Source organism: Clupea harengus, chromosome 4 (assembly GCF_900700415.2).
Source record: "Clupea harengus chromosome 4, Ch_v2.0.2, whole genome shotgun sequence".
NCBI classification, from domain to species: Eukaryota; Metazoa; Chordata; class Actinopteri; order Clupeiformes; family Clupeidae; genus Clupea; species Clupea harengus.
Window position 1 is genome coordinate 28,318,003 of NC_045155.1, and position 14,062 is coordinate 28,332,064.

The window sequence follows — 14,062 nt, forward strand, 5'->3', positions numbered from 1 at the left end:
CTGCTTTTGCTGCTAATATCAGTTTCACTGATATGTTATTAATTCATTAATGAATTACTCTTATTAACGAATGCGGCCATGCGGCCAGAAAAACAACTGAGAGGTAGAGTTAAGGAGCTGCTCGGACACGGACAAACTGTTGCACATACTTACGAAGCCTGCATCACTGTTGGAGGGTTTTATATCCCAATTCCACTACCCCTACTGAATATAAATATAAAGGCATGTAAATGTACTTGTGTGTGTACGTTGGTGTGACAGTATATTAGCATTAATTATGGGGCGACAGTGGTACAGGAGGTAGAGAAGTCGTTTAGTAATCAGAAGGTTGCTAGTTCGATTCCCTGTCGAAGTGTCCTTGAGCAAGACACTGAACGCCTAATTGCTCCTGAGTGTGCCATCAGTGTAAATGTAAAATGTGTATACATTGTAAGTCACACATATGTAAGTCGCTTTGGATAAAAATGTAAATATAAAATTATAAGCCCTGTGTGCTTGAACAGCAGGCTGAGGAACTGCTCTGGGTCGCGGTGGTGGTGGTGAAAGCTGCCCTGTTGCACATGGTTAAGCATTCACAAGTTCATGCCCTGGTCATGCTTCTCACAGCACAGGAGTGCCTGCGTGCTAGAGGGTGACAGCAGATGATCTCTCGAGGTCTCCATCATAGCCTCAGCACCTCTGTGGGCGGTAGGGAGCTAAGGAAGATGCTAACAAAGACGACTGCAACACAAAAGACTTAGTTTGTGTACTGGTGGGAATACGCACATGTGGTAGTAGTTTTGAATTCACCCCGATGTCACGCATTGGTAGAATTCACATTGCTCTAAAGGTCCGTCTTGAGGTCACCAAAAGAAGGGGGGGGTTCTACTAGCTGTAGTAGTTTGGAGTTTCCCCAGATGTCAAGCATGGCTAGAATTCACATTGTCGCAGGCCGCAGGTTTAAAGCAAACTAGTGCAGCTGAGGAGTTCACAAAAAATTTAAACTTTGAATAAAATCAAACATGCACCATCAAACATAGGTACAAAAGATTTAGTGGTCGTTTGTGGATTCTCAACTTTAAGTTGCAAAATTCCCAAATTACACAAAAGGCAATGCTGCCAGAACAAACACATAAGGTGCAGAATACTGTGTCACAACTGCATATTAATTGACTCCACTTCAAACATTTCGAATTGCACAGTATTTGTTTTGCCAAACATCCTCGGAGTGCGCCTGATTAAAAAGTAAAGAGTTTCAAATGAGACAAAAGAGGAGTGTTGAAAAGCCAGTGACGGCTGCGAGCGAAATGCAGAGGTGATGAAATATTCAGCACTTCACATCAACGACACAGGCAGGCAGGCAGGCATAGAGGGAGGGATAGGGAGAGAGAGAGAGAGGTAGAGAGAGAGGGATGGAGAGAGATGGAGGCAGGGAGGCAGGCGACCAGCCCATCTTTGTGCGCCCAGGATGAGAACACAAAAGGGCCCAGGAAAAGCTTGCGGCAGGCAGGCAGGCATGCGGGTGAAGACAAGAGAACAAAGGCAACTGATCTCAACCTGTCTGTTTGACACGTCTAGTAATAAGCACTGCAGGTGTACACGCCTGTGCCAGGGACCAGGAGAGAAAACTGCGACAGAAAGTTGGGCTCCACTGCCTCTGCACCCACACATACTCTCTCCCTCTCTCACACACACACACACACACACACACACACAAACAAAAACACATGAACACACACACACACACGAGCAATTCACATACTGCGTCACACATGCACCCATACAGATACACTAAAATACCCACATAACATACCACACAAACATAGACCCACAGACACACTTCTACATGCATACACACACACACACACACACACACACACACACACACACACACACACACACACACACACACACACACACAGACACACACAGACACACACAGACACACTCACACACTCTCACACACACACACACACTCACAAAGATATCTTCGTTCCAGGTCCTTTCTGTGTGGAGTTTGCATGTTCTCCCCGTGCCTGCGTGGGTTTACTCCGGGTACTCCGGTTTCCCCCACCATCATAAAGACATGCATTGCATCGTATGAATATGAATGAATATTGGTGGTGGTCGGAGGGGCCGTAGGCGCTGATTGGCAGCCACGCTTCTGTCAGTCTGCCCCAGGGTAGCTGTGGCTACTGATGTAGCTTACCACCACCGGTATGACTGTGTATGAATGACTACTGGACTCTGGACTCTGTAAAGCGACTTCGGGTATTTAGAGAAGTGCTATATAAGATTGAATTGATTGATTGATTGATCTTGACACACCCACACACACACACACATTTTCTCTCTCTTTCTCAAAGTGCCATGGTATTCTTTCACCAGGAAGGTAGTTGCATCTCTAGGGGGTATACGCCGGTCAGCGTGACCTTTCACAGTCACTGGCTGTCTGTCAGCCGCCTCCCACACACTACTCTGTGCTGTGTAGTGTAGTGTAGTGTAGTGTAGTGTAGTGTAGTGTAGTGCTGTGTAGTGTAGTGTAGTGTAGCCTACCTGCGTACTTCCCTCCGCGGTTCCTGCATACGAAGCAGGAGATCAGCGCTGCCAGGGTAGCCAGAGGTAGAACACACATGAGCCCCACGAACCAGCCTCTGGAGGACACTCCCACGTCCTGCCGGTCAGCACCTGCCCACAGAGAAGAAGAAGAAGAAGAAGAAGAAGAAAAAGAAGGAGAAGAAGGAGAAGAAGATGAAGAAAAAGAAGAAGAAGTTGAAGAAAAAAGAAAAAGGACATGAAGATAAAGAAAAAGAAGAAAAAACATTTTACTTTTCACACTTGACTTTCAAATTCCCAAACTCTTAGCATAATCTCACACTGAGCTGCCTGATTTGGCAGTGGAGTCGGACATGAGTCAGCACGTCAACTGACTGGCCATTGTTTTGTTAAGCAGCGCTGGAGAATAGGCTGTGGGCTATTAGAACAATAGAGCCGCTGGTTCAAGAGGCACTCGCCGGCGGTGTGGCGGCTCTTTGGAGAAAATTGCTTGTGATTGCAGAGCACCGCGGTTCTGCTCACAGGGCAGGGCTGTGGTCAAAGCTCTCAGACTCAACAAGAGCATGAATCGCTGTCTATGTACGCTGGGAAAAAAGGGTTAAATAACCATTGACTTGTTGTGGAATAACACAAGGCCCACCCGGGATTTGAGCGGACGGCACGAAGCATCGCTCTCACCTATCTCATTGGTGTGTATAACATCCTCGAAAATAACGGCGCGAGACATCGTTCTCACCTTTCTCACTGGTGTGGATAACATCCTCGAAAATAACGGCGCTATCATGCCGCCGGCTAGCCAGGAGGCGCACCGTGTACACGCTGCCTGGAGCCAGGCCGTCAATGAGGTGGAAAGCCTTAGATGCGGTTACCGCCTCTGAGGTCGTCCAGAGGCCCTCACCTGAGAGCGGTGGTGGGGTTGATGGGTGCAGAGAGGACAGTGGGTGGGAATAGGGGGTGGGGATGGAGGGGTGGTTGGGGATAGGGGGATGGAGGGGTGGATCGGTGAAGGAGTGCACAATGAGGAAAGTTCAGCAGAGAAGGAAAGATGAAACCCTCACACCAATGTGGAACAAAAACAGAGTGAGAGAATAAAAAATCCAGAGGAGAATAGATAGTTGTACAGTATTTGTAAGTGAGAAGTGCGAGTGAGAGGAGAGAAGAGAAGAGCTTACGGTGATTCATGTACGCAACGTAAAGTGCCGAGTTGCGGTGCTCTCCTGGCACAGTCCAAATGATCTTCACATACGTGTCACTTACATAGTAGCTTACATTTAACAGTGCTGAAGAGAGAGAGAGAGAGAGAGAGAGAGAATCCAGAAATAGAAAAAAGAAGTGAAAGAGAAATGTCAATTTTAGACGTTAGTTATGACAGGAGAGCACAGAGTTTCCCAGAGAAGCTTAAGAAAAGTAGTGCATGTACTGATCACTATACTTTACTAAACTAATAATATTCTAAGTATCGGTGCATGAACTGATCAGTGATGAGACAATGTCCTGTCTCATCACTATACTTTACTAAACTAATACTATTCTAAGTATCGGTGCATGAACTGATCAGTGCTTGAGACAATGTCCTGTCTCATCACTATACTTTACTAAACTAATACTATTCTAATACTATACGTCTGCCATACCAGTATAATAATAATAGTGTAATATAGGGACTGGAATAATGGCAAATACCTCCTACAGCACTGTTTTTTTTAACACGAGGTGCAATGTGCAGGCAATTATGTCGAGACAGTGACGGAATGAGGAACATCATGCACGTTAACAAGCAGGGGAAGAGGAGGCTTTTATCGTCAGAAAGACTCATCATTGGATCAATAAGATCATAAGATCAATACTGACAATCATAATTCCCTGACTGACAACAATAGCGCTCTGAGCTCTATCCCCGATCCTCGTAGGAGGCCGAAATATGGAACGACATTCTTCAGTTCCCCCTGCCACGATATGCTTTCAGAACACGGAATACCCTCCTACTAGTGCACGGCCAATAACTTGGCAAACTATTGATTTCAGTGGGACTGCATTGAGGGAAATACAGCAAGAGAAACCTTCATGCACAGAGACACACAGACACGGAGGTCACTGTGGATATACTATAAAAGCGTGAGCAGATGCATTGGTGTATTAACAGAGATCATTACGCCGCTGGAATAGGAGGGATGGAATGTTTGGCCATGAAGAGAGAGAAAGAGAGAGAGAGAGAGAGAGAGAGAGTGAGGAGACCTTAACCCCACATTCTCCTCAGAGGCCATCACCGGCTCTCAACAGCCAAGTCGACAAACCGGAGAAAATGTATTCCTAATCATGCACGCTGACAAGAGAGAGAAGAAAGGAATGTCGTCAGGAAGGCAAGGACGTGCGTCGAGAAAGGGAAGGTCAGGGGAATAATGACGCCGTGGCCCTTTGGTGTTTCCATTTGCATTTGAAGGAAAAAAAAAGAAAAGAAAAAAGGATGGCATCTTTGTGACTACAGTGAGTCTCTGAGAGTCTTTGTACAGGTGGAGCTTTGGGGCATGCTGAGAGAAGGAGGTCTGGAGACACTCAACACACATCTCCCTCCCTGTCTTAGGGGCTACTATGACACACACACACACACACACACACACACACACACACACACACACACACACACACACAGACACGTAAAGAAACTATTCACTGAATCAGTGAAGGACTCTTTGTATTTTAGGCTATTAGAGTATTTCCTAATCCTAACGATATGGTTCATTTCTACTCATTTCTACTCACATTTTAATAGCTTTTAAAAACTTAATGTCACACATTTCATTTCACAAAATTGACACTGTGTTTGCTCTCAAAGGGACACCACACAATTAAAAACACTCCCAAAGAGTCAGTTCAAATCCATTTCCCTCAATTACCATTATGCATTCTAGTGCAGCCCGTGCAGAAAGCGAGATGTCAACCTACTCTGCATACGCTACAGCAGAGAGGCCAGACAGTGCTCAGCATCTGGACACTGCCCTGATAAGCCTTTGAGATGAGGAGCAGGGACACAAAATGGCCTCCGCTCCGTAACTAGTTTATCGTTCACAGGTGTGAGCCACACCGAAACACTATACGGGCAAACGGAAAAACTGAGCTCAATAAATCAATATTGTAATCAATATTTTATTTGCTGCCACTGTCCAGGCACGCACTTTGAGTTGGTCGCTCGTGCGAGAGGTTTGGTCCCTCCTGCGAGAGGTTTGGTCCCTCGTGCGAAAGGTTTGGAACCCATTACCGGAGGTGAGGAGGAAGAGGCATGCTGGGTAAAGTCTGGCCTGCATGACACAGAGGGAGAGTAAGGCTGAGTGTCCATATACTGCTTTTTTTCTGAGTGCCAGCGTCTTTTTTCGAGTGTTCCCAATGAGGAGAGAGCGTACGCACTCGCCAAGAAAAAAAGCGCTGCGCCCAGTCTTTTTTCACAGCACTCTGACTTTTTTTGTGCCGTCACTCTGAGCACTCGTGGCACTCGTTTTCAGAAAGGTGCTGGTGTCGTCACTGTCTCTCCACAGCGCCCTTCCAGCGCTTTTATGCCTGAGGAAAAACGCTATATGGACACAAGCTCTTAGTCAAGATTTCATGACATCACAAAGGAAGGGCATGCCTAGGATCTTGGTTCTGGTAAATCATTCATAATCTAATCCTTAATTCTACTGAACGTTGAATGCAGATGTTCGGTAATGTCACATGACTGAAGTAGGAAAACACACCATGGCAAACTGATCTTAACAGCTATGTAAGGTTAGAAGGCTTCATGGCATAATGCTCACCCTCACCTGACAAACACACACACACATACAGAAAACCATATAGTAATTTGGGGACAAGAGACAATCACATTAATTGCCACCATATCAGGCAAAATAAGACCTGCCACCATAGTTAAACCTTGCCTAAAATACTACCACCAACAGTTTACAGTTTGTGCCACCATGACAGTTGGGAGGTGGCCACTGCGGTGCATTTAGCAAAACACTCACAATCTGCTGGTAATAATGTGACAAAAAGTGGGTACAGACATGTAGACAGACGTGTCAGTGTGGTCTGTGAAATCTTGCACATTGCCATTTGTTGAGTTGAGTGAATGCCAGAAAGTAACAAACTCAATAGATAAATAAAAAATATCATTTTGAGATGCTGGCTCAGGCAGCTCCAGCTGGTGCACTTCCTGTGGCAAATGTCTGCAAGCAGTCCTTCATACACAGATGTATTCTTATATATTTGTATTATTATATATTATATCTTTTTTTTATATTAGATACTCTGCATTTATCCCATCCATTGGCAGTGAACACACACACCTGGACCAGTGAACACACACACCTGGAGTAATAAGCACACACACACACTCCTGAGGGATCAAACCAGTGACCTTTCAGTCCCAAGCTTGCATCTCTAAGCTTCAGGCCATGGCTGCCCCATAGATAGCAGACAGGCGGAGATAGGAGGTGACTCAGCAAGCAGCACTACTCTGGAACAGGCCACATCAGGGCCACATGGGGCCTGATCGGCTCCAGAATCGAATACTAGTTGGGAAAATTCAAGGCCAAAGCACTCATGGCCTTTGCTCACTAAAAATCAGGGCCAATCGGCTTAAGCACCGGTGAAGGGTTGTAAAGTCTGGGACATTTGCAAACAGAGAACATCAACGTTAGGAACGTCTATTTAGCACTTAGCAACGGCAGCATGAGTACATGTAAATTATATTTAAACATGTCATTCAATTGTCTGAAACAGTGTCCTTGATTCTTTTGCAAAGTCTTTGACTAGATAGTTTTGTCTTTGGTTGCTAAGCAACGACAACTAACTCTCCCTTTACATTTCTCCAGTTTTATTGTTGCATTCTATTCCAAGGCTCTAGTTTAGCTCCGATGTAGCCGATTAAGATCGAACTGAGGCCATTTGGTCCAGTATCAGGGATGGGAACCCTATGGTGGAAATGTGCAGTCAGTGTACTAGAGTTCCATTTCTGCATTCTGCATTCCTATGATCCAACTTACCTGATGATCTACTTTACCTGATGATTTATCTGTGTCATGAAAGCAGAACTTTGTGACCTACAACCACTAGTACTCCTACTAGCAGTAGCAGTATTTCAACCACTGGAACTACACGACTACTAGCACTACAGCAGTGTTGCATCTGGTACTAGTTCTACTACTGGTACTAGATCTACTTAAATTAGCACTACTGTTGCCATAACACTATCACACTGTTAGTCCAGGCACAGGCTTCAGGGAGGACCGTTATGTTCTCTACATCTACGGCAGTAATAGAAATACTCGCTCCTATACATACTGATCACGGTGGGGGTTTCTGCTGGAACTGACATGAGGCCTTCAGAGTGAGGGAAACAGAGGAGTCAGCAGACAAGCCTTGGTCTGTGCAGTAGTTTGAAGCAGACATGTTTGTGGTGATATAAGTCAAATAAAATAAAATAAAAAACCATCAAATCATTGCCACATAACTGTAACTGTCCTCGTTGAAATCGGATTCAGCCCCACATGTTCTATTAACTGGCTGTCGCAGTCCTGACCCAAAGTGTATGTGCTTTGATCTGTATTTGGAATGTGAACATTTCTGTAGATGGGACGACTGGCTGAATAGGGTTGAATTGCCCGAAGAAAGTATTCTTTCAATGATCACAAAGGAATTTTTTCCATTCAGAAAAAGGGCACCTAACAATTTTCTCAAGGCCCTTTCCTTGGCTGTCTGATGACTTAGAGCAGGGGTCTTCAACCTTTTTCAGCCCAAGGACCCCTTGGCTGAGAGAGACGCTGAGCAGGGACCCCCACCCCCGCCGCCCCAAATTTGGGCCTGATATTCATATAATTTATTTGGAACTGTCAGTCACACACAAACACTCCCCTACACATGTTTGAACAGAATTACAAATCATCTGTGACACACAACTAATTTCAATTTATTCTGTTTATTTTTGACATTTGTTCTCCCTTACAGTTAGTCGTCACTCTATATTCAATTAGGGAGGGACAAAGAATTGAGTAGCTTGAGAAGCTTAAGTATGGATGAAATATCTCATACCTAGTGAGAGATCTGACGTTTGAGAATTCATGATTCATGTCTTTGGCAACGACATTCTCCCTATGAAGCATGCAGTGCGTCATACATGGCTCTTGCACCGTCTGTGCACATCGCGACACATTTTGGCCAGGGTATATCATGTTCATGGAAAAAATTGTCGATCACTTTGAAAATCTCTGAACTTTTTTTTACCTCCAGGCAGCTGCTTAAAGAATCAAAATTCCTCCTGCATCTCATTTTGGTCGACAAATCACAAAAAAGCTAAAAGCTGAGCTTCGTTTGACACATCGGTGGATTAAATTGTATTGCAAAATAATCTGCCTTCGGGAGTTTTGCGATTTATAGTGCCCTCACATCAGCTGCCAATTCAATTCAATAGGGCGGGCATTGGGATGCTTTTCAGTTTTTTTACGTACTCATCCTTCCCAAAATTGTTTTGCACATATCACTAGCTGTTGGCAATATTAAACGTTCCGCAATTATGTATGGCTGTTTGGTCTGAGCGACACGTAATGCAACTTGATAAGAAGCTTTTAAAGCTAGCTCGCACACTTTGGCTGATTGTCTCATCAAGGTCTGCTGGCCCTCAAAAGATTTTAAACGGGAAATATTAAATGTTTTTTTTCTTTCAAGTGAGCATGGGTTGTCTTTGAGTGTCGTTGCAGCTTTGATGGTTTCATAGTTTCGTTTGATAGCACGGAAGAGCAAACCACGCACACTGCTAATTCTTCACCATCGGTATCTTTGTAGGTGAAGGCAAACTTCAGATAATTCTCTGAATATTTACCTGTCTACTCCCGTTTGCGCTTTTGGCTGTTCATGTTGGCATCCTCTGAAGGTAGATCATCTTAACCGCCATCAGTGGTGTCTGACGAGGAGCTTTTGTTCCGAGAAATTACAAACGATCAATTATTTCAAATTGTATGGTTATGGCAGGTAACGTCTTTTGGCACCAGATAGCTAAATGTAGCTAAAAGTGCATATGTTGCCATTATGATCAAATGATCGCCTGAAGACTCATGGGTAGCCTGTGTATTATTTTTAAGTAATAGAAAGCAATTTTTACGTTCTGTTTATGTTTATGTAGTCTTTAGGACGTTGTACATTTTTGGAAGAGGGAAAAAATGCTTCAGATGAAATAATTTGGCGGACCCCCTGCAGTACCTCCGCGGACCCCCTGGGGGTCGCGGACCCCCGGTTGAAGACCTCTGACTTAGAGTTTTATATTTGCCTCTCTCATTCTGTCTCAGTGGGCACCACCACTTAAGTTAGCTTTATATTTGCCTCTCTCATTCTCTCTCAGTGGGCACCAGCACTTAAGTTAGTTTGATATTTTCCTGTTATGTGACTGTTTAGAACTAGCCTGGTCATGTGACTGTTTAGAACTAACCTGGTCATGTGACTGTTTAGAACTAACCTGGTCATGTGACTGTTTAGAACTAGCCTGGTCATGCCCTCACAAAGCACACAATGATTGGCTTTTACCGTGACAGCTTGCTAATACACGACAGCTATCAACACCACTGCAGAAAGTCACACGTCAGACATCACACATCACACCTTTGTAATTACAGACGGCCACAACGTCTACTTCTGCTGCTCTTGTACGGCAGCCAAAATCTCACCCAAGACGGTCAACACCTCTACCATGGGAAAGTAATTAATTAAATTGTGCTATTATTCACAATATTTCAAAGCTCTAAGTGCAAAGCAGAGTTGTTTAGATATGCACTTCCACTGAACACTCCAGAGCGACATACGTCAATATTCCAGGAGACTCTGGTTTGGCTTCAAGGCAAACTCACTTAATGAAGACAAATTGAAATGTGTAGACCAATGCTTTTGTGATGTTGATGATGATGATGATGGACGAAGGGGTACTAAGTCAAACATGGACGTACGACGGTGCTCTTGTCAAGTCGTTAGCCTTTAGGCTTTGTTTCATAAGCGGGACATTACTATCACTATCTACTGACAGACTTTTAGCAACTTGTCTTCAGATGTGCACTCTCTTAACAAAGTCCTGTGAAGCTACTATTAAGAGTAACACTTCCTCTCTGCCCTCTCTCTCTTCGTCTCTCTCCTTCTCTCTCTCTCTCTATCTCTCTCACAAACACACGCATGGACGCACGCACGCACGCACGCACGCACGCACGCACGCACGCACACACTCACACACACTCTCTCTCACACACACACACACACACACACACACACACTCTCTCTCTCACTCACACTCTCACACACACACACTCACACACACACACACACACACACACACACAAACACACACTCACACACACACTCTCTCTCACACACACACACACACACACACACACACACACACACACACACACACACACACACACACACACACACGTCTACATAAGCTACTGCATTGTTGTACATACTTTTCACAGTAGAGTCCAGAGTGGCAGTTGAAGCAACATCTTCAAGAGGGAGAGAGGACAAAATGGACTAGGTGGACATGTGTAAACTTTTACATAACATGGTTATCAGGCGATTATTCATGTACATAACATGGTTATTAGGTGATTATTCATTTCTTTGTCACAAGACAAATGAAGAAAGACAGATAAAATGGGTTAAGATCTCCTTCAGCCGGACAGGATCAATACATGTGCAAACTCCATTTTCAGAACTAGCCAATCTCTACACGACCTCGAAAAGAACATGTTGGCAGACAGCTGTTGTGTTTAGGGTTTGCAAGTAAAGTCATGACGTTGCACTCCACTATCTGAGGAAGTGTTCAACACTCTAAATACACTAATTAGCACACATATGCGCACCGTGAAAGGTTGGATACAGCAGAGGGGGAAAAAAAAGAGCTTGCACAATTTTGATCATTAGCTTAGTTCCTGTCACTGGCTGAAGTGGAACTGTTCCCATTTCATAATCAAGGAACTATTTCACGAGAACAAAGCACCTCCGGTTCTTTGTTCAGCACTACTCAGTGCTACACCGCCGCTGAATGCTGCTTGATTTCTCTTTTAAATACCATTAATAAAAGATCAGTCGATTTCTTTAACTTCATCAGCAGGACATACAGACTTAGTGCTTCATGAATAGAGACCAAATGCATTGTTAATGTGTACAGCAATTTTTCATGACATGTTAATTCTATATTAGTTCTCTATATTAATTATCACTATTATCTGTAATTCTTTGCAGGTTAGCTGTGCTAATGTTCACAGACTATGTCTGGGCGAGTCTGTAACTACAATGAGGGAAGACGGCTACAGTAGGTCTGTCTACTACACTACCTCACGACGGAGGGAAACAACAACACCGACACACATGCATACATACTGATCTCTATGGTCACAGCGGGTGTTGGTGTGAATTCCTCAGGGGTCGGGACCGAGTCAGCTAGGTCAAAAAGCATGAACACACATCACATGCAAGATCCTGTGAAAATTTCAGAAAACTATTTCTGCCATGTGGATGGATAACCGCCAAGAGATCTCTACGTAGCCTACAGCGATTTGAAAAATAAATAACTACATTTAAGCACATAATATTTTGAGTCAGTCTCCCATGATCCTCATCCAGCAGTAAACTACAAACATCTTCCACAGGAATCCCGTGTGCTTTAAAACTCTGTATATGACTACTGATGGCGCAACCCTTTTGCAAACGGTTCTGGTGTACCAAGAGGCATCATTAAAGGTCCAATCCGCCATTCTAATCCCATTCACTTTTTGTCAAAATCAGTAAATTGCTCCTTATGGTCATCTAGGGTAAGCTTGTTAACTTGTAAACTTGTTTGTACACTATAGCGTCTCAAAATCCATGTACATAAAAACCATGTGATGTGAGCACACAGAACAGTATCCACGAGCTGAACACCATCCTAGCCATGGAGCAGTTCTGCAAGCACATCCTCTAAGGAAGGCCAAAGATGCCTCGATTTGTTATGTTTTGAATGCGTTTTGTTAACAATAAAAATGCGGCGTGGTGCTTGATAAGCTCATGGAACTACGTATTTTAAATTATAATGATCACGGCATTGTTCTGTGCATTTTATGTTGCATTTAACAGCGTTGTAAGTTATTGTGGAGTGGCGGTTTGAATGCTGTATTTTATGCTGTTGTAATGATACAACGTGTCGATTTATGATAAACTTTACCATTTCGACACAGCCCCCTGCTCGCGAGACTGCGTTTGTGCATGCGGAGCAGAAATGCTCCCTTGTGAGGATGCTTTTTTGCTCACAGATACTGTTCTGAGTGCATGGAGAACATAAACGCTCGTGGATACTTTTCTGTGCACTCGTATCACATGGTTTTTATGTGCACAGATTTTGAGACTAATTAAACGCCACAGTACCCAGTCCTGGCCCGGTAAATGGGAAGCAAACAGTGGCTCGGACCGAGCCACAAACAACCCCAGCCAATAAACTCGGTGCTTCAGATCTAATTTGAATGACTGTTAAGTTCAAATATCGACAACAACCTTTTGCGAAACCGAATCGCAGACTATCTTTAATAAATCTAATGAATCTTTATCTTTTTTTTTTTTTTTTCAATCCATACAATACCATTCATTTCAATGCATAACATACCATTCTATATACTTCCATATCTATCTAATTCCATTGCATTCCATCGCCCTTCAACACAGTCATGATACTGGTTGGGAAGTAACTACTTGTTGTGTACTAGTTATGTAATTCAATTACAAGATAAAGGTGATTCATTGAATTACATGTTTTTTCCCAACCATGCCCATCACCCGGTCCCACCCCAGCGGGCACCAAGCCCTCATGTGCCCCCATGTGCCCTCGTCCCCAAGCTGCGACTCACGTGCTTCGGTGGCGGTGCCACCCTCCTCGCTGATGGCCGGGCCACAGCCCACCTTGGTGCAGGCGCTCAGGTAGAACTTGTAGGCGCTGAAGCGCTCCAGGTCGACCAGGACCCACTGCGTGATGTCTGGGCTGCTGACGTTCACGGAGCGCAGCTCGCCCAGGTGCTGCGTGTCGTTTACTAGACGGGAGACCAGCGGATAGGGATACCCCAGCATGTCAGACAAATTAATGGGTACTGGCTTGCCAGGCCTGCAGTGGTGTATTATGACCTGAACATTGTTTGCCAATTTTGTTAAACACTTCCAGATGACAGTCACTATCAAGAGAAGAACAAGTGAGTGACAGGTGAATGTGTTGCTGCTCCCATAAATCTTTATGGAGATATGGCGCAATAAGCCATATGGTTCGACTCCTATCACACCTGCTATTGATCACAGGCACTATTCATACCATCCAGCTAACACACCTCTCAAACACATGGCAGTAGTTTTGCAAACACGTATACATAAGTCAGAAATCTACAGAGGCAGAGTAGACTTATTCATTTCTGACGACCCAGTCTGGTACACTTATCTCCATAACATTTAAATATTTACATTAACATTTAAACGTTGCAGGTCAAACACATAATTCATG

General features: G+C 44.2%; 1 protein-coding gene across 10 annotated transcripts in view; it reads right to left on the reverse strand.

The window, feature by feature from the left end:
• The window catches only part of chl1a (cell adhesion molecule L1-like a), a 69,480-nt gene that overhangs the window by 5,413 nt on the left and 50,005 nt on the right, over window positions 1-14,062 (reverse strand). For 6 of the 10 annotated variants that reach the window (XM_031566947.2, XM_031566950.2, XM_031566946.2 and 3 more), the window contains 6 exons: window positions 13,425-13,604; window positions 11,929-11,988; window positions 11,010-11,048; window positions 3,708-3,815; window positions 3,272-3,433; window positions 2,536-2,667 (listed from right to left, as the gene is read on the reverse strand). In XM_031566947.2, the coding sequence (XP_031422807.1) occupies window positions 2,536-2,667; window positions 3,272-3,433; window positions 3,708-3,815; window positions 11,010-11,048; window positions 11,929-11,988; window positions 13,425-13,604 (681 nt within the window). The remainder of the gene's footprint in view (window positions 1-2,535; window positions 2,668-3,271; window positions 3,434-3,707; window positions 3,816-11,009; window positions 11,049-11,928; window positions 11,989-13,424; window positions 13,605-14,062) is intronic. The other 4 variants (XM_031566955.2, XM_031566954.2, XM_031566951.2 and 1 more) reach the window with 3 other exon arrangements.